Source organism: Pipistrellus hanaki (assembly GCF_964339955.1).
Source record: "Pipistrellus hanaki genome assembly, chromosome: 21".
Classification (NCBI taxonomy): Eukaryota; Metazoa; Chordata; class Mammalia; order Chiroptera; family Vespertilionidae; genus Pipistrellus; species Pipistrellus hanaki.
Window position 1 is genome coordinate 7,864,103 of NC_140523.1, and position 24,269 is coordinate 7,888,371.

General features: G+C 57.8%; 1 protein-coding gene across 1 annotated transcript; it reads left to right on the forward strand.

Annotated features, from left to right (window-relative positions):
• The first annotated feature begins 131 nt into the window (after positions 1-131).
• On the forward strand, positions 132-23,634 carry FAH (fumarylacetoacetate hydrolase). Its single transcript, XM_084869235.1, has 14 exons — positions 132-313; positions 4,361-4,471; positions 5,338-5,459; positions 6,944-6,993; positions 8,629-8,719; positions 10,173-10,270; positions 10,387-10,439; positions 14,627-14,726; positions 15,961-16,091; positions 17,802-17,877; positions 19,314-19,360; positions 21,020-21,121; positions 22,013-22,130; positions 23,428-23,634. The coding sequence occupies exons 1-14, from the start codon at positions 233-235 to the stop codon at positions 23,505-23,507; spliced, it is 1,260 nt and encodes a 419-aa protein (XP_084725361.1). The 5' UTR covers positions 132-232; the 3' UTR covers positions 23,508-23,634.
• Positions 23,635-24,269: the final 635 nt, after the last annotated feature.

Consider the following 24,269-nt stretch of genomic DNA (forward strand, 5'->3'; position numbering starts at 1 on the left):
AAAGGGCGGAAGAGGGGCGTGGTCAGCGGGTCTTTTCCGGGAGGCGTGGTCGGTGGGGCGGGGCTTCCTGGGCGTGACCAATGGGCGGTGCTTTCAGAGGGCGGGAGTGCCCGGGGCGTGGTCAGGGGCGGGGCTTTAGTCGGGGAGGCGGGACCGCAGGAGAGCTCGGCTCCGGGGTGACGGACCGCCGGGCCCAGGCGGGAGTCCCGCTCGCGGCTCCCCTCTCGTCAGCATGTCGTTCGTGTCGGTGGCCCCGGACTCGGACTTCCCCATCCAAAACCTGCCCTACGGCGTCTTCTCCACCACAGCCAACGTGAGCCGAGGGCGCGGGCGGGCGACCCCTCACCTCCGACCCCTCACCTCGGACCCTCACCCGGGACCCCTGCCCTTCCGCTCGGGCCTCCCCGCGCCGCCTGCACGCCCCGGGGAGCCCAGAGGAGTCCCGGGGGCCGCGGGGGAGCCCCGGGGGCGCCGGGGGCCGGGCCACTGTGCACCCGAGGAAAGCGGGTCTGTGCGTGCGCGGGCTCCCTGCGCCCCTCAAGTTTGCGGGTGAGAGCGGAGCGCAAACGGGGGTCCCCCTGGCCCCCCGCGGCCGTCGGGGCCCCCCCTCCCCTCGGCCGTCGCGCTCCCTGGCCGGCGGGACCCGGGTGCCCCGATCGGATCGCGGACGCCCCGAGTGTTGTCCGGGGCTCACAGGCCGCGGGGCTGGGGTCCCTCAGGCGCCCTTTGGGGCCATGAACCCCACTTTCCCTTCGTGTGGCCAGCCCAGCGACCTTCCACCCTTGCGACACGCCGGTTGAACATTCTTGCGACATTCTTGCACCGCCCGTTGGAAGCGGCCGGTGTGGCCTGACTTAGGGAGACGTCAGCCCGTGAGGACGGGCTCATCAGCAAACGGGGGTGAACGGGCCCCGGGGAGGGGAATTGGGGGGGAGCCCGTTCCTCTGGGGGCTCTTGGTGGTCATGGTGCCTAGATGTCTGCTCCCAGCTTTATTTACTTTTTTATTTTTAAAAAAATAGATTTTATTGATTTTTTTACAGAGAGAAAAGGAGAGGGACAGAGAGTTAGAAACATCGATGAGAGAGAAACATCCATCAGCTGCCCCCTGCACGCCCCCCACCGGGGATGTGCCTGCAACCAAGGTCCATGCCCTTGACCGGAATCGAACCCGGGACCTTTCAGTCCGCAGGTCGATGCTCTATCCACTGAGCCACACTGGTTTCGGCTGCTCCCAGCTTTAAAGGTAAACCGCAGGACCCCAGACCCGGCCTGCACCCCTGGGTGCGCAGGAAGCGGGAGCCAATGGCCCCTCCCCCCCCCCCATGGTGACCTTTGGCCCCAAGGGGGGTGCCTGCAGCCAGTGGCCTCCTGTGGCCTGGCCAGAGGTTGCAGGTACAAAGTGGGTGGGGGGGAGGGCAACTTAGACCTTAACCCCCGTGAGCACCCCCGCGGCTGGGTGGCTGCTCGTATTTGTCCTCGGGGAGCCTGTCCGAGGTGAGGCGGTAACGTTGTGGCCAGAGGCAGGTGGGGTGCTCCCACGGGCTTTTTATGAAGTGAACGCCCCTGGGGGGTGGCCAGTGGCCTTCAGATCCCGATCCCTCTGCTGTGTTTTTATTTTTTTTTTATTTTAAATTTTAATGATTTTTTACAGAGAGGAAGAGAGAGGGACAGAGAGCTAGAAACATCGATGAGAGAGAAACATCCATCAGCTGCCTCCTGCACGCCCCCTACTGGGGATGTGCCCGCAACCAAGGTCCATGCCCTTGACCAGAATCGAACCCGGGACCCTTAAGTCCGCAGGCCCACGCTCTATCCACTGAGCCACACCGGTTTCGGCTTGTTTTTTGTTTGTTTGTTTGTTTTTGTTTTGTTTTTTAAAAATATGTTTGTATTGATTTCAGGGAGGAAGGGAGAGGGGGAGAGAGAGAGAGAGAGAAACATCCATGATGCGAGAGAATCACGGATCGGCTGCCTCCTGCACGCCCCCCACTGGGGATGGAGCCCGAAACCCGGGCCTGTGCCCTGATCGGGAATCGAACCCTGACCTCCTGGTTCCTAGGTCGAAGCTCAACCACTGAGCCACACTGGCTGGACTGTTTGTTTTTACTTTTTATTTAAATATGTTTTATTGAGATATATATATATACATATATATACATATATATTTGTATATATATATTTATTTATTTTATTATTTTTTTTTTTTTACAGAGAGAAAGGGAGAGGGATAGTTAGAAACTGGGACCATTAACAGCCATAGCTGGTGTAGCTCAGTGGATAGAGCGTCGGCCTGCGGACTGAAAGGTCCCGGGTTTGATTCCGGCCAAGGGCACTTGCCGGGCTTGCAGACTCCATCTCCAGTAGGGGGCGTGCAGGAGGCAACCGATCCATGGTTCTCTCTCATCATTGATATTTCTATCTCTCTCCCTCTTCCTTCCGCTCTGAAATCAATAAAGAAATATATATATTTTTGCCGAAACCGGTTTGGCTCAGTGGATAGTTGGCTCAGTGGATAGAGCGTCGGCCTGCGGACTGAAGGGTCCCGGGTTCGATTGAGGTCAAGGGCATGCGCCTTGGTTGCGGGCACATCCCCAGTAGGGGGAGTGCAAAAGGCAGCTGATCAATGATTCTCTCTCATCGATATATATATATATATATATATATATATATATATATATATATATTTTATTTTTTTTAATATATTTTATTGATTTTGTACAGAGAGGAAGGGAGAGAGATAGAGAGTTAGAAACATCAATGAGAGAGAGTCATCGATCAGCTGCCTCTTGCACACCCCCTACTAGGGATGTGCCCACAACCAAGGTACATGCCCTTGGCCGGAATTGAACCCGGGGCCCTTCAGTCCCCAAGCCAACGCTCTATCCATTGAGCCAAACCGGTCCCGGCTCTCATCGATATTTCAACTGTCTATCCCTCTTTCTTCCTCTCTGTAAAAAAATCTATAAAATATATTAAATATATATAGATACATTTAAAATAATAAATAAATAAATATATATATTTTAAAAAATAATAAATAAAATAAAATGCTCTATTATTTTATGTGAACGATGACTCGTGTATCTCAGCGCTTGGTAGTCAAAACGTCTCCATCAGAACAAACCTCCATTTCCATGAAAACGGAAGCTTTAGTTTTTTTGCGGCCACGTCCACGCAAACCTGGTTCATCTGGCCCGTGCCAGCCTCTGAGGGGGGCACACTTGGTGCCCGGGATGACCGCCAACCAATCCAGCCACTGGCCGAGGTTCCCCCCCCCCATCCACCCCCCCCCCTCAGGTCCTGGGGGAATGTGCAGGGTCAGCCAAGAGGGGCATTTTGGGGGAGATCGCTCCTTCCCACCACCCCCTGAAGAGTGCTGGGGTGGGTGGGGGCTTAACCTCTGGCCTTCCAGAAGATTCCAGGCCCCTTTGGGCCTCACCGAAAGCTGTCACTGCAGCCATGTCAGTCCCTTGGGGGGCACAGGGAGCTAGGGTTCAGTGCTAAGGACCCTACGGGGGGTCTCAGCACTTTTTTTTTTTTTTTATAAATATATTTTATTGATTTTTCACAGAGAGGAAGGGAGAGAGATAGAGAGTCAGAAACATTGATGGGAGAGAAAACATCGATCAGCCGCCTCCTGCACACCCCCCACTGGGGATGGGCCTGCAACCAAGGTCCATGCCCTTGACCGGAATCGAACCCGGGACCCTTGAGTCTGCAGGCCGACGCTCTATCCACTGAGCCAAACCGGTTTCAGCCTCAGCACTTTTTTTTTATGTTTAAATATACTTTTTTGATTTTTTACAGAGAGGAAGAGAGAGGGATAGAGAGTTAGAAACATTGATGAGAGAGAAACAGACCAGCTGCCTCTTGCACACCCCCTACTGGGGATGTGCCCGCAACCAAAGTACATGCCTTGACCGGAATCGAACCCGGGACCTTTCAGTCCGCAGACCGATGCTCTATCCACTGAGCCAAACTGGTTTTGGCTAGAACACTTTTATATATATATATATATATATATATATATATATATATATATATATATATATATGTTTTTATTTATTTTAGAGAGGAAGGGAGAGGGAGAGAGAGAGAGAGAAACACCAATGATGAGAGAGAATCATGGATCAGCTGCCTCCTGCAGGCCCCCTAATGGGGATCGAGCCCACACCCCGGGCATGGGCCCTTGGCCGGAATCGAACCTGGGACCCTTCAGTCCTCAGGCCGGCGCTCTATCCACTGAGCCACCCCGGCCAGAGCGGGACCTCGGGTTCTTAAGCAGACAGACGTTCTGGGCCGCTGAGCCCAGCTCGGCTGAGGCTTTGCCCTGTGCTGACCGAGCCGCCTTCCTCCCAGCCGAGATCGCGGATCGGCGTGGCCATCGGCGACCAGATCCTGGACCTCAGCATCATCAAGCACCTCTTCACCGGGCCCATCCTCTCCAAGCACCAGGATGTCTTTGTGCAGGTAGGACCGGGCCACGGGGCTGGTCCTCCGTCCAGTGGCCCTGCTGAGCTGGAGCCACAGCCCCGGGGGGCGGGGGGGGGGGAAGGAGGGAGGGGGACAGCCGGGCCCAGGGCCCTCTGAGTTGGCAGCTTGCAGTGTACACACCTGTCGGATGTGACTTCACTCCCCTGAAGAAGGTCTGGTACTTTTTTAAAATAATATGCATGGACTGGCCAGATTATGATGGTCTCTGAACTCATAATAATCTGGCCACTCAGAGCATGTGTGTGTGTGTGTGTGTGTGTGTGTTAGAAGCCCGGTGCATGCATTCGTGCATGGGTGGGGTCCGGCCAGCCTGGCCAGGGGGAGGGGACATGGGCGGTTGGCCGGCCTGCCTGCTAGCCGAACTCTTGGTCGAGAGGACAATTTGCATATGAGCCTTTTATTCTATAGGATATACAATGAGTGGCCAGATTATTATGCATTCTGAGATCATCATCATCTGGCCACTCAGTGTGTGTATATATATATATATATATATATATATATATATATATATATATTTTCCCCCCCAATATATTTTATTGATTTTTTACAGAGAGGAAGAGAGAGGGATAGAGAGTTAGAAACATCGATGAGAGAGAATCATTGATCAGCTGCCTCCTGCACACCCCCTACGGGGGATGTGCCCGCAACCAAGGTCCATGGCCTTGACCGGGATCGAACCGTCCCCAGCCTTGATGCTCAGGCGACAGAGCTGAGAGTGAGCGTCCAGGAGAGGCGTGACAGGGCCCCGGCAGGCAGGCCGGCCTCTCCTGTGGGCGGAGGGGCAGCGCCCGGCACGGCCCCACGAGTGACCCCCCCCTTTTCTTTCCCCCCCGCTGCAGCCCACGCTCAACAACTTCATGGCCCTGGGCCAGGGCGCCTGGAAGGAGGCGCGGGCCAACCTGCAGACCCTGCTGTCCGCAAGCCACGCCCGGCTGCGGGACGACACGGAGCTGCGGAAGCGGTGAGGGGCGAGCCTGTCGGGGCGGGAGGGAGGGTGACGGGGACGTGACATGACAGCCAGGATCATCCAAGGACTCAGAGTCACCGCACGGCTGCCCTGGCCTGGAGTAGCCCCTGCCCAGGCTGCATGTCTGTGGCAGGGCCCTGGGGGAGAGGGGGCGGGGTGGATGGAATCACCCCTGTGCCACTGGCCCCCCGCCTGCTTCATCGCCATCATCCAGTCCTTTAAAAAAATAAAAAAAAGGTTTGGCCCTGGCCAGGGTGGCTCAGTGGATAGAGCGTCGGCCTGCGGACTGAAGGGTCCCGGGTTTGACTCCCGTCAAGGACATGTACCTTGATTGCGGGCACATCCCCAGTGGGGGCGTGCAGGAGGCAGCTGATGGATGTTTCTCTCTCATTGATGTTTCTAACTCTCTATCCCTCTCCCTTCCTCTCTGTAAAAAATCAATAAAATATATTAAAAAAAAAAAAAAAGGTTTGGTGCTGGCCGGTGTGGTTCACTGGATAGAGCGTCAGCCTGTGGACTGAAGGGTCCCGGCTTCGACTCCAGTCAAGGGCAGGTACCTTGATTGCGGGCACATCTCCAATAGGGGGTGTACAGGAGGCAGCTGATGGATATTTCTCATCGATGTTTCTCTCTATCCCTCTCCCTTCCTCTCTGTGAACAATCAATAAAATATATTTTTTTTAAATGTTTTTTTTTTAAATACACTTGTGGGTTTTTAAAAAAATATATTTTTATTGATTTCAGAGAGGAAAGAAGAGGGAGAGAGAAAGACACACATCCACGATGAGAGAGAACCATGGATCGATCAGCTGCCTCCTGCACGCTCCACACGGGATGGAAACCGCAACCCGGGCGTGTGTCCTGACTGGGAATTGAACCTGGGACCTTTCAGTTCACAGGCCAGTTCTCTATCCACTGAGCCAAACTGGCTAGGGCTAAGTTGTTTGTTTTTTGTTTTTTTTAAAAATAATTTGTTATTGATATCAGAGAGAAAAAGGGAGAGGGAGAGAGGGATAGAAACATCAATGATGAAAAAGTGGGGGGAAAAGTAAAAAATAAAAGAAACAAACCAAAAAAATAAACATCTATGATGAGAGAGCATCATGGACTGGCTGCCTCCTGCACACCCCCCACTGGGGATCGAGCCCGCCACCCGGGCCTGTGCCCTGACCGGGAATCGAACCCTGACCTCCAAGTTCACAGGTCGACGCTCACCATTGAGCCGCACTGGCCGGGCCATCCGTGTCTCTGTCCGGTTCCCAGAGTCGATGGGTTTAGCTTGATTCCTGGAATGGTTCTGGAGCCAGACAGGAGGCATGCCAGCTCAGTGCGCGGACCCTCGCCAGTCCGGTCGGGCCTGGAGACAGTCACGGGGCATTGGGCACAGGGCTCCGGGAGGGGCCGGGCCTGCGGGTATTCACACAGCGGGCACCTCGCCTCACCACCCGCTTGACCCCGAAATCCCTGCTCTGTTTCAGTGCGTTCATCCCCCAGGCCCAAGCCACCATGCACCTGCCAGCTGTCATAGGTGAGTCCGTGCCGGGGGCGGCCTCCTGGTGGGAGGGGCTCCGGGGCCGGGACCCCCTCCCCCAACCCCCGACTCGGGCCGTGTGGAGGCTCGATGCCTTGCGTGTTATTTGTTTCTCCGTGGGGAGCTCTGACGTAATGTTTTTTTTTTGTTTTTTTAAAAATATATTTTATTGATTTTGTACAGAGAGGAAGGGAGAGAGATAAGAGGGTTAGAAACATCGATGAGAGAGAGTCAGTGATCAGCTGCCTCTTGCACACCCCCCACTAGGGATATGCCCACAACCAAGGTATTATACATGCCCTTGACCGGAATCGAACTCGGGACCCTTCAGTCCCCAAGCCGACGCTCTATCCATTGAGCCAAACCAGTTTTGGCCTGACGTAATGTTTTATTTTTTTATTATTTATATATACTTTTATTGATTGTATTTTTAAAAAATGTTTAATATATATTTATTTTATTTTTTATTTTTTTTTTTTTTATTGATTTTTCACACAGAGGAAGAGAGAGGGATAGAGAGTTAGAAACATCTATGAGAGAGAAACATCCATCAGCTGCCTCCTGCACACCCCCCTACTGGGGATGTGCCCGCAACCACAGTACATGCCCTTGACCGGAATCGAACCCGGGACCTTTCAGTCCGCAGGCCGACGCTCTATCCACTGAGCCACACCGGTTTCAGCTGATGGTATTTTTAAAATATATATTTGTATTGATCTTAGAGAGGAAGGGAGAGGGAGAAGGAGAGAGAAATAGAACCATCCATGATAAGAGACAATCACGGATCAGCTGCCCCCTGCACGCCCCACACTGGGGATCGAACCCACAACCTGGGCCTGTGCCCCATCCGGGAATTGAACCATGACCTACTGGTTCTTAAGTCGGTGCTTAACTACTGACCATGCTGGCAGGGGTATTAGTTATTTATTTTATTTTTTAATTATTATTATTTTCTAAATATATTTTATTGGTTTTTTACAGAGAGGAAGAGAGAGGGAACAGAGAGCTAGAACCACTGATGAGAGAGAAACATCGACCAGCTGCCTCCTGCAGTCCCCTCACTGGGGATGTGCCCGCCACCAATGTACATGCCCTTGACCGGAATCGAACCTGGGACCTTTCAGTCCGCAGACCGACGCTCTACCACTGAGCCAAACCAGCTTTGGCTGTTATTTATTTTTCGATATATATATTTTTTTCTTTCAGAGAGGGAGAGAGAGAAAACCAATGATGAGAGAGAATCAGTTATTTGCTGCCTCCTGCACATCCCACACTGGGGATCGAGCCCGCAACCCGGGCATGTGCCCTGACCGGGAATCGAACCCTGACCTCCTGGTTCCTAGGTCGGTGCTCAACCACTGAGCCACACTGGCCGGGCTGCAGTGATTTTTTTTTTAGGGAGGCTCATCTGTGTCCGTTTTGTGCTGAGCGTTGGTGACATGTCATGAGTGGGTGCCCCCGCCTGCCACCCCTCGGAGGGGGGACCCGAGGAAGCTGGCGGTCCTGCTTCCTCCCCCTGTCCCTGCCACCCCGTCGTCTGCATGTCTCACCCCGTCATGGGCACGTCCCTTCTCCGTCCCGAGGCGCCCGGCTCCCCCAAGGGGCTCTCTCTCCCGCGACTTCCCTCCGCAGGCGACTACACGGACTTCTACTCCTCGCGGCAGCACGCCTCGAACGTCGGGATCATGTTCCGCGGCAAGGACAACGCCTTGATGCCCAACTGGTAGGTCCAGGCCGGAGCGTGCCGGGCTCCGCGTCTGTCTGTCTGTCCTCCCGCTCCCAGCGGCACGCGGTCCGGGAGCTGCAGGGTCCCCAGGGGTCCGAGCACCAGCGGAAGGAAAAACCGACCCTGCTGACGCTCACGCTCAGCCCTTCTGGAGACAATGATCTCCGCGGACTCCGCGTCTGGGCTTCTCAGCTCCGCCCTGGACCCGCTGTGGGCCCCGGGAGCAGTCCCTTCATCTCTTATTTTTTTATTTTTTATTTTTAAATATATTTTATTGATTTTTTTACAGAGAGAGACAGAGAGTTAGAAACATCGATGAGAGAGAGTCATCAATCGGCTGCCTCTTGCACGCCCCCTGCTGGAGACGGACCGCAACCAAGGTCCATGCCCTTGACCGGAATTGAACCCGGGACCTTTCAGTCCACAGGCCGACGCTCTATCCACTGAGCCACACCGGTTTCGGCTTCATCTCTTATTTTTGTTGGTTTGTTTTGTTCATCCTCACCCGACCCCACTAGGGGGCATGCAGGAGGCTACCAATCAGTGACTCTCGCCGAAACCGGTGTGGCTCAGTGGATAGAGCGTCGGCCTGCGGTCCCAGGTTCGATTCCGGTCAAGGGCGTGTACTTTGGTTGCAGGCACATCCCCAGTGGGGAGTGTGCAGGAGGCAGTGGATTGATGATTCTCTCTCATTGATGTTTCTAACTCTCTATCCCTCTTCCTCTCTATAAAAAATCAATAAAATATATTTTTTAAAAATCAATAAAATATATTTTTTTAAAAATCAGTGACTCTCATCATCCATGTTTCTTTCCTCTGCCTCTCCTTTCCTCTCTGAAAGCAACAAAAATATCTACCCTAGCCGAAGCCGGTTTGGCTCAGTGGTAGAGTGTCGGTCTGGGGACTGAAAGGTCCCGGGTTCCATTCCAGTCAAGGGCATGTACCGTGGTTGCGGGCACATCCCCAGTAGGGGGTGTGCAAGAGGCAGCTGGTCAATGTTTCTCTTTCATCTACGTTTCTAGCTCTCTATCTCTCTCCCTTCCTCTCTGTAAAATATGAATAATAAAATATATATATATATATATATATATATATATATATATATATACATATATACACACACACACTAATACAAGAGTACCGTGCTAATTGACCACACCTTCGCAACGCTCACCAGCCAATCAGGAGTGAGCGTGCAAATTAACCCAAGAAAGAGGATGGGTTAATTTGCATATGCAGGCGCCCCGCCCCAGCTGCTCGGGGCCTCTGGTCGGCGTGGGAAGGCGGAAAGGCTGGGCTGCCAGGGGAGGGAAGGCCCATTCCTGCATAGATCTTCCTGCATCGGGCCTCTAGTATTTAAAAAAAAATATTTTATTTTTAAAGAATGCTGACATGTTTTCTGTCACACGTGACGGCACCCACGCCTGCCTCCTTTGTCTTCCCCCGCCAGGCTGCACCTACCCGTGGGGTACCACGGCCGCGCCTCCTCCATCGTGGTGTCGGGCACACCGGTGCGCAGGCCCCTGGGACAGATGAGGCCGGATGACTGTGAGTGCCCCGCGGTCCGGAGCCCCGCCCGCCCGCCCGCGCGTCTCCGCGTCCCCCGCGGGTGTTCCCGGGCCCGGCCCTCACGGCAGCCCCTGTCTGTCCCCGTGTGATTGCAGCCAAGCCGCCCGTGTACGGCCCCAGCAAGCTCTTGGACTTCGAGCTGGAAATGGTGAGCGTGCGCGGGGTCCCGGCGCCTCGGCGTGGCGTTGGCACGGGCTCTCCGTAACCGCGATGGCAGCCCCGGCCAGTGTGGCTCAGTGGTCGGAGCATCGGCCCCAGCGCCGAAGGGTTTAGGGTTCAGTCCCAGGTCAAGGACACGCACATACCTGGGCTGCTGGTTCGATCCCCAGCCCAGGTCGGGGCACATGCAGGAGGCAACCAATCGATGTGTCTTTCTCACATCAATGTTTCTCTCTCCCTCTCTCTCTCTCTCTTTCTCTCTCTCTCTCTCTCTCTCTCTCTCTCTCTCTCTCTCTCCCTGCCCCCTGCCTTCCGCCTTCCCACTCTCCCTAAAAATCAATGGAGAAAATACCTTTGGGTGAGGAGTAACAAAACAAAAAATGCGATGACCGGATGTCAGATGACAGGGCCTGGCCCAGGCGGGGTGTGTGTGTGTGTGTGTGTGTGTGTGCGCAGACCGGCTCAGGGAGGGACTTTTCTTTTTTTTTATTAATTTTATTTTATTTTTAAATATATTTTTTTTATTAATTTCAGAGAGAAAGGGAGAGGGAAAGAGAGAGAGAGAGAGATGGAAACGTCAATGATGAGAGAGAATCATGAATTGCCTGCCTCCCCTCCCCCCTACCCCCACACTGGGGATCAAGCCCGCAACCCGGGCATGTGTCCTGACCGGGAATCAAACCCAGGGCCTTTCAGTCCTCAGGACGATGCTCTATCCACTGAGCAACACCAGCCAGGGCTAATTTTTATTTTTAAATTAATGTTGTAAGTGTTGTTCATTCTCCCCCGAGGATATTTTCCCATTGATATTGTGGAGAGAGTGGAAGGGAGAGGGAGAGGGAGAGACAGAGGGAAACATCGATGGGAGAGAGACACATTGATGGGGTCGCCTCCTGCACGCACCCCGACCAAGGCCCGGGCCGGGGAGGAGCCTGCACGCAAGTACGTGCCCTTGACCCGAATTAGAACCGGGGACCCTTTGGTCCGCAGGCCGCTGCTCTATCCACTGAGCCACACTGGCCAGGGCACGGAGGGACTTTTCATAGCAATGCCCATGGTTTAGGTGAGGCCTGGGGAAGCTCTGGTGTCCACTGTTGGCAGGTGGAGGAGAAGGGCTGTGGGCACCCCCCCCCCCCCCACCGCCCTCCCTAGGGCTGTGACTGCGGAAGTCAAGGTCGGCTGCAGGCAGCAGGAGCTCCCGGTTTGTCCTGTCTTGCCCGCTGGTCTCTTCCAACTCCATCCAGACAAGGAAATGTGTGGGCACTGCCCAGGGGGGTCCCCCAGGCCCTGCAAGGCCCTCTCCTGCTGCCCTAGCCACGTGGACCCCAGAGGAGGTCTCCCAGCCCAGACCCTCCGAGCCCAGGATGGGGGCAGGTGGGCCTTCGCCTGTGGGGGCCCCGCCCGGTGCAGAGACGGGCGGGGGAGGGCAGGGCCCCGGGTCCTGGCGGCTGGCGGTAAGATCCGGTGTCAGCCGGTGCCCTGGGTTTGTTAAAAGTCCGCAGTGTGTCAACACTCGTCACAGAGCAAATAGGACTCGGTGTGCTTGTTTGCTTTTGCCAATGGCATCGCTGACTCTGCTGTTGACAGTCACCGTCCCAGTTTGCCCCCAGGGGAACCGGCCTTGTGTTGGGATGTTTTTCTCTCCAAGGTGGTGGGTGATGGGCTTGGGGGGGGGGGTATGCCCTATCAGGCTCTTGGCTGCATTTAAAAATATATATATATTTTATTGATTTTTTACAGAGAGGAAGGGAGAGGGATAGAGAGCTAGAAACATCGATGAGAGAGAAACATCGATCAGCTGCCTCCTGCACGCCCCCCACTGGGGATGTGCCCGCAACCAAGGTCCATACCCTTGACCGGAATCGAACCCGGGACCCTTCAGTCCGCAGGCTGACGCTCTATCCACTGAGCCAAACCAGTTAGGGCTTGTCTGCATTTTTACAAAGTATTTTTATTTATTTTAGAGAGAAAGGGAGAGGGAGAGAAACAGAAACATCCATGAAGAGAGGGAATCATGGATCAGCTGCTTCCTGCACGCTCCCTACTGGAAATTGAGCCTGCCACCCTGGCCTGTGCCCTTGACAGGAATCAAACCTGGGACCCTTCAGTCCGTAGGCTGACGCTCTATCCATTGTGCCACACCAGCTAGGGCTTGGCTGCATTTTGGAGGCAGCCTTTTGATTTTGCACGAATAACCATTTTTCTTTCCCTTTTTTTTCCGTGTGAATCCTCACCTGAGGATATTTTTTCCATTGATTTTTATTTTATTTTATTTTTAAAAAAATATATTTTATTGATTTTTTTTTTTTTTTTTTTTTTTTTTTTTTTTTTTTTACAGAGAGGAAGGGAGAGGGATAGAGAGCTAGAAACATTGATGAGAGAAAAACATAGACCAGCTGCCTCCTGCACACCCCCTACTGGGGATGTGCCTGCACCCAATGTACATGCCCTTGACTGGAATTGAACCCGGGACCTTTCAGTCCGCAGACCCACGCTCTATCTACTGATCCAAACCAGTTTCGGCTCCATTGATTTTTAAAATATATACTTTTTTATTGAAGTCAGAGAGGAAGGGAGGAGAGATAGAAACATCCATGATGGGAGAGAATCACGGATCAGCTGCCTCCTGCACGCCCCTACTGGGGATCGAGCCCGCCACCTGGGCATGTGCCCTGACCGGGAATCGAACCCTGACCTCCTAGTTCCTAGGTTGATGCTCAAGCACTGAGCCACGCCGGCCAGGGTCCATTGACTTTTAGAGAGAGTGGAAGGGCGGGGGGAGAGACAGAGAGAGAAAAACATCGATGTGAGAGGCACACATCGATTCGCTGCCTCCAGCACATGTCTGACCAGGACTGGGGATCGAGTCTGCAGCCCAGATACGTGCCTTTGACTGGAATCGAACCCCAGACCCTTCAGCCCACAGGCCGACGCTCTATCCACTGAGCCACACCTGCCGGGGCTGATTCCCTCCACTCCCACCAGCCTCATGTAACCGCCCGGTGCTGACATGCAGAGCTGTGAGGGGCGGCAGGACAGGAGCCAGGCGCTGCTGTGCTTGGCATTCAGGGCTGATCAGAAGGGTCATGGGCTGCAGTGCCCAGCTGCCGGAGGCGGCCATGGGTCCCCCAGGAGCAGACACGGCTTAGAAATATAACCGGACAACCGAGGGGTCCGGCTGCTGCCCCTCCCTGAGCCGATGGGGGGGCAGAGACAGGGTGGCCTCGTCTGTGAGCGCCCATTCCAATCCTGCCCGCAGCAGCGTGGGGGGCACAGGTCACCCACAAGCATCTGCCCTGACCCCCCCGCCCCATGGGTGGCTGCTTACTTTGGGGAGAAGGACAGAGGTGGCATGGGACGTAGGGAAAGGGGTGCCAGGTGGGCAGTGCACAGGCAAGGCGGGCTGGGGGTTTGCAAAGGCCTGTGGGTATGCAAAGGGCTGAGGTTTGCAAAGGCCTGTGGGTATGCAAAGGGCTGGAGGTTTGCAAAGGCCTGTGGGTATGCAAAGAGCTGGGGGTTTGCAAAGGCCTGTAGGTATGCAAAGGCCTGTGGGTATGCAAAGGGCTGGGGGTTTGCAAAGGCCTGTGGGTATGCAAAGGGCTGGGGGTTTGCAAAGGCCTGTGGGTATGCAAAGGGCTGGGGGTTTGCAAAGGGCTGGGGGTTTGCAAAGGCCTGTGGGTATTCAAAGGGCTGGGGGTTTGCAAAGGCCTGTGGGTATGCAAAGGGCTGAGGTTTCCAAAGGCCTGTGGGTATTCAAAGGGCTGGGGGTTTGCAAAGGCCTGGGGGTTTGCAAAGGCCTGTGGGTATGCAAAGGCCTGGGGGTCTTCAAAGGGTCGGTGACATGCAAAGGGCTGGGGGCCCTGGTTTCTGTAGCAAAGTTGTTACGTTTCCATGGTAACAGGCAGCCCCCGGGTGGGGAGCAGGGGCTGCACCTCCAGGTGAGCTCCCAGGTCCCCGGGGTGGCCGCCAGCCATGCCGGAAGGCGCTTCTCTCACCGGAACAGCGCGATCGCGGGTAACCGGGCGCGATCGCTATTCCTCAGGGCTCTAGCTGGTCCCCGATGTGCTACTTCCGCTCCCGCCAGAAACACTGTGCCTTCGGGGCCTCGGACGGGCCTGCTCTGTGCCCTCCAGACCCTGACGCGCTCCCCGGGGCGGGCGGGCGGCGGGCGGGCAGGCCTTCTTCGTAGGCCCCGGGAACAGCCTGGCAGAGCCCATCCCCATCAACAAGGCGCACGAGCACATCTTCGGCCTGGTCCTCATGAACGACTGGAGCTGTGAGTGGGGCGGGCGCTCTGGGCGGAGACGGGGGGCGGCGGGGGGGGGGGGGGGGGGGGGGGGCGTTCCCAGCAGGCCGCGGCTTCCTGGGTCCGGGGCTGGCTCCGGGAAGCCCAGGTGTGGGCGCGGGTCCCCCACAGACTTCTCTGCGCAGAGCCCCGGCGGTCCCCTCAGCTCGGGGACACGGCTGACGTCACAGCTAACAGGTCTGGGCACTGTCTGTGGCCGCCCAAATGCCACCTGGTATTGATAATATATTTTCTTTATTTTTTAAAAATATATTTTATTGATTTTTTTTACAGAGAGGAAGGGAGAGGGATAGAGAGAAACATCAACGAGAGAGAAACATCCATCAGCTGCCTCCTGCACGCCCCCCCACTAAGGGATGTGCCCGCAGCCAAGGTCCATGCCCTTGACCGGAATCGAACCTGGGACCTTTCAGTCCTCAGGTCGATGCTCTATCCACTGAGCCAAACCAGTTTCGGCTGTTGATATATTTTCTTAATATGTTTTTATTGATGTCAGGAGGGAGAGAGAGAAACATCCATGAGGAGAGAGAATCATGGATCGGCTGCCTCCTGCACGCCCCCCACTGGGGATGGAGCCCGCAACCTGGGCATGGGCCCTTGATGGGAATGGAACCCGGGACCTTTCAGTTCGCAGGCCAACACTCTATCCACTGAGCTAAACTGGCTAGGCTTGGTGATATTTTTTATATATTTCTTTTATTGATTTCAGAGAGGGAGAGAGAGGAACATCCATGAGGAGAGAGAATCATGGACCGGCTGCCTCCTGCATGCCCCCCACTGGGGATGGAGCCTGCAACCTAGGCCTGTGCCCTGACCGGGAATCGAACCCTGACCTCCTGCTTCCTAGGTCGATGCTCAGCCACTGAGCCACACCGTCCGGGACCCACTGGCGGTGTTATGGTTCCCATTTTACAGATGAGGCACAGAGAGGACTCCGTTAGTGGCTGAGTGATGGTTTCCATCAAACTCAGCGGCCTGGCCCAGCGCTCCTGAGCCAGCCTCCACGGGGGACCTGGCACAGGGACCCCAAAGGACCGGTGCCCCTGGGTCCTGGGCAGCCTGGTTGGGGCCTAGTTGGGGCCGGCTGTGTGGAGCACCTCTGCTCCGTGGTTGGGGAGGAGGGAGCCTGGGGCCGAGGGGGCGGGGGGCGGGGGGTGGGGGCAGCCGGGTAAGCCCAGCCCTCCTCCTCCTCCTCCCCCCGCAGCCCGAGACATCCAGAGGTGGGAGTACGTGCCGCTCGGGCCGTTCCTGGGCAAGAGTTTCGCCACCACCATCTCCCCGTGGGTCGTGCCCATGGACGCCCTCATGCCCTTCGTGATCCCCAACCCGGAGCAGGTGAGCCCCGCGTCCGTCCGTCCGACCTCGGGGAGCCCCGCACCCCAGGCCCTCTGCCCCGGGCCGGTGACCTCCGGGCAGCGCCAATCACCCCGCCTGCTGCTCCCCCGCCCCCTGCACAGCTTTTTGGGAAAACACACCGTGTTGTAACCTCCGGAACCCGCCCTCTGAGGCCAGGGAGCTGGCACTTGGCAGGACAAGGAGTCCCTGCCAGGGCCACCCAACGGGAGGCACGAGGCACCAGGCACCAGGCGGCCGGGATGTGCTGTGCGGGGGCGCCCCCTGGTGGCCGCGTGGTAGAATGCAGGCTGAGCTACTCCTGGAGCTGATGTTCCGGCCTCAGCCTGTCCCAGTGTGGAGGGTGGGGAGGGAGGAGTACCCCACCCCATCCCTGCATGGCCGCCCCCAGCGCCCCAGCCCCATGCCCTCCTCAGGGTGCCAGCCTGGCAGACCCCAGCTCTTCCTAGACGCTCGCACCCTTGGCCTCCTTGCCGTGTGACCTGGCCCGGTTCCCCGCGTCTCCAGTCCTGTCATGTGGCCACGGGACTCCGGACCCCACACCGGCCCCCGCATCTCACCTGCTCCAGCCCCACCCCAACCCCCCTCTGCACCCTCCCTCAGCCTCGTTCCCTGGAGTCTGGCTCATGGGACACCCCCCTCGCCTCTCACGGACCAGGGACCTGGTTCTGGGTCCCTGGAGAGCTGTCCCTCTACCCCGTGTCCTCATCTGAGCTCCCCTCTGCCCACCCCCTACCCCCCGTCACTGACCCTGGCACCCAGACACCTCCCTCTGCACCAGCCCTTCCCAGTCACCGCCTGGCCTCAACCTGCAGGACGCTCGCCACTTCCGGACCGTTATTTACTCAATGTTCTTCCTTTGTTTTTATTGGTTTTTTTAATATGTATGTTTTTTATTTATTTCAGAGAGGAAGGAAGAGGGAGAGATAGAAACATCCATGAGGAGAGAGAATCCTGGATCGGCTGCCTCCTGCACGCCCCACACTGGGGATGGAGCCCACAACCCTGGCATGTGCCCTGACCTGGAATTGAACCCTGACCTTTCAGTCTGCACACCGACGCTCTATCCACTGAGCAACACCAGCTAGAGCTCTTTTTAAAAATATATATTTTATTGATATTTTATAGAGAAAGGGAGGGGGAGAGAGAGTTAGAAACATCAATGAGAGAGAAACATCCATCAGCTGCCTCCTGCACACCTCCTTGACTGGAATGGAACCTGGGACCCTTCAGTCCGCAGGCCGACGCTCTATCCACTGAGCCACACCGGTCAGGGTTTTTCTTAATTGTTTTCAGAGAGGAAGAGAGAGAAACATCCATGATCAGAGAGAATCGTGGATCAGCTGCCTCCTGCATGTGCCCCGGCCTGGAATTGAACCCTGACCTCCTGGTTGATAGGTTGACGACTGCTCAGCCACTGAGCCACGCGGGCCAGGCCTTCCCCTCCCCCCCCCCCCCCGCCTGTCTGGGGGCGCCCCCGCTTTGGCCTCTGCACCTCTGACCTGCCCCGCCCTCAGCCTCGTTCCCTGGAGTCTGGCTCATGGGACACCCCCCTCGCCTCTCACGGACCAGGGACCTGGTGCTGGGTCCCTGGAGAGCTGTCCCTCTACCCCGTGTCTTCATCTGAGCTCCCCCTGCCCACCCCCCCCCTGCCCCCCGTCACTGACCCTCTGCTGTGCTCTGCCCTCCCAGGACCCCAAGCCGCTACCGTATCTCCGCCACGACCAGCCCTACACGTTTGACATCAATCTGTCTGTGGCCCTGAAAGGTACCGGGGGTTGGAGGGTGTGGCCGGGCTCAGGGTGCTCCTGAGCTGGCGGGGGGGGGGGGGGGGGAAGAAGGAGAGAGGGGGAGAAGGAATCTCCTGCTGCAGCCTTCGAGACACGAGGGTTCTTCTTTTGTTCCTTTTTGAAAATACACGGAGTGGCCAGATGATGGTGATCTCTGGACGCATAATCATCTGGCCACTCGGTGTCTATCCTATAAAATAAAAGGCTAATATGCAAATGGTCCCCTCGACCAGGAGTCCGACCAGCAGGCAGGCCGGCCAACCGCCCATGTCCCCTCCCCCTGGCCAGGCTGGCAGGACCCCACCCATGCACAGATTCATGCACCGGGCCTCTAATACACACACACACACACACACACACACACACATGCACATTGAGTGGCCAGATTATTATTTGTTCAGAGATCATAATCTGGCCACTCCATATATATATGTGTGTGTGTGTGTATATATGTGTGTGTGTGTATATATATATATATATATATATTTTTTTTTGTATATATATATATTTTATTGATTTTTTTTACAGAGAGAAAGAGAGAGGGATAGAGAGTTAGAACATCAATGAGAGAGAAACATCGATCAGCTGCCTCCTGCACCCCCCCCACTGGGGATGTGCCTGCAACCAAGGTACATGCCCTTGACCGGAATCGAACCTGGGACCTTTCAGTCCCCAGGCTGATGCTCTATCCACTGAGCCACACCGGTTTCGGCACTCCGTGTATATTTTATTTCAGAGAGGAAGGGAGAGGGAGCGAGAGAGAAGCATCCATGATGAGAGAGAATCACAGATCTGCTTCCTCTTGCACACACCCCCCCCACTGGGGATGGAGCCCCCAACCCGGACCTGTGCCCTGACCGGGATTTGAACCGTGATATCCACTGAGCCACACCGGACGGGCACTGGTTGACCCCTGTTTGTGCCCTGGCTGGGAGTCGAACCCGCCACCTCGGTGGGTCGGGACGGGATTCGAACCAGCTGAGCCCCCTGCCAGGGCAGCGCTGATTCTCTCCGGGACTCGTTAGGCGGAAGCCACGTGGGACGGTGGGCAGCTTAGGCCACAGCGTTTGCCCTGTGAGGTGGTGTTTGGTTTTCTGTGTTTTTTTGTTTTTTAAAAAATATATATTTTATTGATTTTTCACAGAGAGGAAGAGAGAGGGATAGAGAGTCAGAAACATCGATGAGAGAGAGAAACATCGACCAGCTGCCTCCTGCACACCTCCCAGTGGGGATGTGCCCGCAACCCAGGTGCATGCCCTTGACCGGAATCAAACCCGGGACCTTTCAGTCCGCCAGCAGACGCTCTATCCACTGAGCCACACCGGTCTCGGCTGTTTTTTTTTTCTTTTTTTTTTCTTCGGTCTGGATGGACAGAAGCGAGTCTCTCTGTCCATGCTCCCCGTCTCTCCCGCAGGAGAGAACATGATCCAGCCAGTTACCATCTGCAAGTCCAATTTTAAGGTAAGCATGGGCATTGGGCCAGGCGCTGACGGACGGACGGACGGACGGACAGATGGACAGACATGAGGGACGGGGGGAGGAGGGGCAGCCAGTCCCTCCCGCGGGAACCAGGGAGCAGCGTCCATGTGGGGAGATGCTGACGGGTTGCCTGTGGGCCCCCAGGACCCGGCCCTGGGTCACGAGGTCCTCCAGAGGGATGCTGGGAGTTTTCCTGGGAGGGTCTAGTCCCGGCTTCCGTCCCGCTAGGGGCTGGATGGGTCCCAGTGACTTTTATTTTTAATTTTTAGGTGAACTTTTTTTTTTTTTTTAAATATATTTTATTGATTTTTTTACAGAGAGGAAGGGAGAGGGATAGAAAGTCAGAAACATCAATGAGAAAGAAACATCGATCAGCTGCCTCCTGCACACCCCCCACCGGGGATGTGCCCGCAACCAAGGTCCATGCCCTAGACCGGAATCGAATCTGGGACCCTTCAGTCCGCAGGCCTGTTCCATCCACTGAGCCACACCGGCCAGGGCTGAACTTCTTTTAAAAAAAATAATAATAATGTGTTTTTTTTTAAAAATTGATTTCAGAGAGTAAGGGGGAGAGAGAGACAGAAACATCCATGATGAGAGAGAATCACAGATCAGCTGCCTCCTGCACGCTCCCCACTGGGGACGGAGCCTGCAATCCGGGCCTGTGCCCTGACCGGGAATCGAACCCGGACCTCCTGGTTCATAGGTGGATATTCTATCCCTGAACCATGCCGGCCGGGCCAGGGTCCATTTCTGAGGTGCCCTCTGCCCGGACGTGGCAGATCTCAGACAGGGTGATCTGGGGTGGGCCCTGCTCCTGAGCCTGTGGGGGAGGGGGGCACATGGTCCCGGCCGCTCCCCGCCCCCCCCCGCCCCTCCCCAGCCTGACCTCCCTGCAGGCCCCTCACTCCGGGCCCTGGGGGGAGAAGGACTTAGGGGTTTCGCTCAGGAGCGGCCTCTGCCCTGATGGGCACCTGGTCCGCCTGGGCTCGGGGCGTTCGAGGGGCAGTGTCCTCAGGGCGGCACGCTGAGGCTCAGAGCAGGCGGTGGGGGGGGGGCGGTGCAGGGCTGGAACAGAGCCAGAGGGGCGGTTCCGGGCAGCTCTGCAGAAGGACAGCTGTCCTCATCGCCCAGAGGAACCTGGGAGAGTGGGTGTGGGGCCGGGGGTGGGGGGAGCCGGAGGCTGGGGGTTCGGGGAGGGGAAACCAGTGGCCTGGGGTCTGGGGGACATGGGGGAAGCTGGGGGGGGGGGCTGGGGAAAGCCGGAGGGGCCAGGGGGAACGTGGGGGGCCTGGGGGAACCCGGGTGGGGGACCTGGGGGAATCCGGGGGGCCAGAGAAAAGCCTGGGGGGGGCTGAGGGAAGCTGGTGGCCTGGGGGGCTGGGGGGCCCGAGGGAAGCCAGGGGGGGGCCTGTAGGAAGCCAGGGGGGCCTGGGGGAACCCGGGTGGGGGACCTGGGGGAATCTGGGGGGGCCTGGAGGAAGCCGGGTGGGGGGCCAGGGAGAAGCCGGTGGCCTGGGGGGCTGGGGGGCCGGGGGAAGCCAGGGAGGGGCCCGGGGGAAGCCGGGGGGCCCGGAGTGTTGGGGGGTGCTGTGTGCCCTGGCTGGCCGTGTGAGGCCCGTGCCCACCTGTCCCCCGCAGCACATGTACTGGACGATGCTGCAGCAGCTCGCTCACCACACCGTCAACGGCTGCAACCTGCGGCCCGGGGACCTGCTGGCGTCCGGGACCATCAGCGGGCCGGTGAGTCCCCCTCACACCCCCACGCCCACCCCTGCTCCCCACGCAGCCCCCGGGGCCCCCGCTCACCCCCAGGTGGTGCCTCTGTCCTCCTCGGGAGGGGTTTCCTTTCCAAACTCAGCACCAAAGGGCCCGGCCCGTGTGGCTCAGTGGGTTGAGCACCAACCGAGGAACCAGGAGGTCAGGGTTCGATTCCCCGCTCAGGGCGCAGGCCTGGGTTGCGGGCTCCGTCCCCCGTGGGGGGTGTGCAGGAGGCAGCCGGTCGTGATTCTCTCTCGTCACTGATGTCTCTATCCTTCTCTCCCCCTTCTCTCTTCCTCTAAAAGAAATGAAAACTATTTGTAATTTCAAATTCAGAGGGAAAGAGGCGGGCGTGGGAGCGCGAGGCCGTGCCTGTCTGCGTGGGGAGCAGCTGCTGTGGCCTCCTTCCCCCACTCCCTGCCCCCCCTGCCACTGTCAGCTCAGAGCCCCAGAGATGGTGCCGCGAAGGGAGGGGGGTGCATGTGCCAGTCCCTTCCTGCCAGGCCCGGACTGCAGCCTCTTGTCCCACCGAGGCAGGGACTTGGGGGCCCAGATCCCCCGCCCAGCCCGGGGCCCCCAGGCCTTGTCTGCGCCGGAGCCAACAGCTCACCCGGAGCTGGGTCCCTGGGGCACTTCATTTTTCTTCTTTCTTTTCTAAAGAATATGTTTTCATTGATGTCAGAGAGGAAGGGAGGGGGAGGGAGAGAGAAACATTGATGATGAGAGAGCATCATGGATCGGCCGCCTCCTGCACGCACCCTCCTGGGGATGGAGCCCGGCCCCGGCCCTGTGCCTTTGGCCTCCTGGTTCGCAGGCCGATGCTCTGCCGCGGGCCCGCCCCAGGCCCTGACCCTCTGCCCCCTCCCTGGGCAGGAGCCGGAGAGCTTCGGCTCCATGCTGGAGCTGTCCTGGCGCGGCACGCAGGCCATCGAGCTGGGCTACAGCAACACCCGGCGCTTCCTGCAGGACGGGGACGAGGTCATCATCACCGGTGAGGGCGGCCGTGGCCGCGTCCCCCTGCCCCACCCTCCTGCCCTGCCTCCTCCCGCCCCCCTTCCCCTGCCCGCGTCCCCCTGCCCCCACCCTCCTGCCCCTGCCCCCCTGCCGCCCTCCCGCCCCCCCTTCCCCTGCCCGCGTCTCCCTGCCCGCGTCTCCCTGCCCGAGTCTCCCTGCCCCCCTGCCCCTGTTCCCCTGCCCCTGTCTCCCTGCCCCTGTCTCCCTGCCCCTGTCTCCCTGCCCCCTGCCCGTCTCTCCCTGCCCCCTGCCCCCCTGCCCCCTGCCTGCGTGCGCCGTCCCGTTGGCTGGGCAGCTATCTGGCTTGGCCCCCCTATAGCATCCCAGTGTCTGCTCGCTCTGTCCCTCCCCCCAGCCTTGGGTAGCAGGGGTTCTCCGTCGGACCCTTCCCGGCTCCCTGCGCAGAGCGATAAAATAATGTCCGGTCGCCCAGGTCGCCGGATCTGGACCTGGCAGAGCAGCGTGTCTGCAAGATGGGGGCGGGGTGGTGGGGACCGAGTAGGGGGGCAGGGTGAGAGGACGCCAAGGCCGTCTGCATTCGGGAAGCAGACACAGTCTGTGCCTTTGCACCTGCTGTTCCCTCCGCCTGGCATGCCCTCCCCGGCGAACTCCTACGCACCCATCAACGCCCCAGCTCAGATGTCCCCTCCTTTGTGCTCTCTCAGCGCCTGGCAGCCTTCTCTCCTCCAACGCTTGTCTAAACCCTCCTCTCTGCCTTCCCCTCAAAATATCATTGCGGGGAAGGGGGGGTGAGGAGGGGCGTGCAGGATTCAAGGCTTTGGGGGTATCTACCCTGTGGGCGAGCATGTGCTGGGGGGGGGGGGGCGGGTACGCGTGGGCCTTTCATAGGATCCTCCTGTGCCTGAGAGATGAGGCCTGTGAGCCCTGTCTCCAGGTGAGGGGGCCGAGCTCAGTTTCCATCCCATCTTTGCCATGGTCCTGCCTTGCTGGGCTCGCTCCCTGAACCCATTTCACAGATGAGGAAACTGAGTCTGGGTGGGGATGGCCAAGGCCACGGGGCCAGTCGGTGGGGAAGCCGGGCTGAACCCCAAACCCACCCGGAAAGCCTGGCAGCCCCTTGGGGTGTTTGTGAGGGTCCGTGGGACGGGGGCGGGACACGGAGTCACCCCTCGGGGGCCCCTGCGGCCGCGCCAGGCTGTCCCCCCCGGGGGTGCCCAGCTCCGGGATGGCCGGCCCTCGCCGTGGCCGCCCGGGCCTCGGTCCCCGTGACCCCGGAGTGGGGGCCGCCCCCGACCCGCGTCCCTCTGTTCCAGGCCACTGCCAGGGGGACGGCTACCGCGTGGGCTTCGGCCAGTGCTCGGGCAAGGTGCTGCCCGCCCTCCCGACGGCGTGAGGGCCTCCCGGCGCCCTGGACGCCCGCCTGGCTGGACCCCGCCGCCCCCACCCGGGTCCGGGGCCCCTCTGTGGCCGTGGGCCCTCCCTCCTCCAGGAGCAAGTGAATAAAGCCATGGTGCCCTGCAGCAGTCTGGGCGTCTTCACTGCTTTCCAGAGACACTCCTGCATCCGTCTGTGTCAGTGAGATGGTGGGGGGGGTCATGACCCGCCCCAGTGGCCATCAGGCTTTGGGGTCCCACGACCTGGCGATGGGACCAGGACCCCTCGGCATTGAGCCAGCGCCTGGGATTCTGGGATGGCCTCATGGGACAGGGAGGCCCGGCTCTCCCAATCCAGTAAGGACATGCAGCCCCCGGCCAGTGTGGCTCAGTGGCTAGAGCGTCGGGCCGCAGGCTGAAGGGTCCCGGGTTCGATTCAGGTCAAGGGCACACGCCCGGGTCGCCAGTTCCCCAGCCCTGGTTGGGGCGTGTGCAGGAGGCAAACCCATCGCTGTTTCTCTCCGTCTCTCCCTCCCCCTCTAAACAATCCACGGGAGAAATATTCTCCGGCAGGATTCACCAACAATAACAGTAAATAAGGGAAATGAGGGAACAGAGGTGCCGAGAGGCTGGCCTAGGAGCCCAGGTCTCCCCGTCCGTCCATCATTCCTGTCGGGGCCGGTGCACTTCCAAGACGTGAGTGGCTGAGACAGTTTTGTGTGAGGAAAAATCAGCAACATAATTCAATGTCTGTGTGGCTGGCGTGGCCCTGTGGTTGAGCA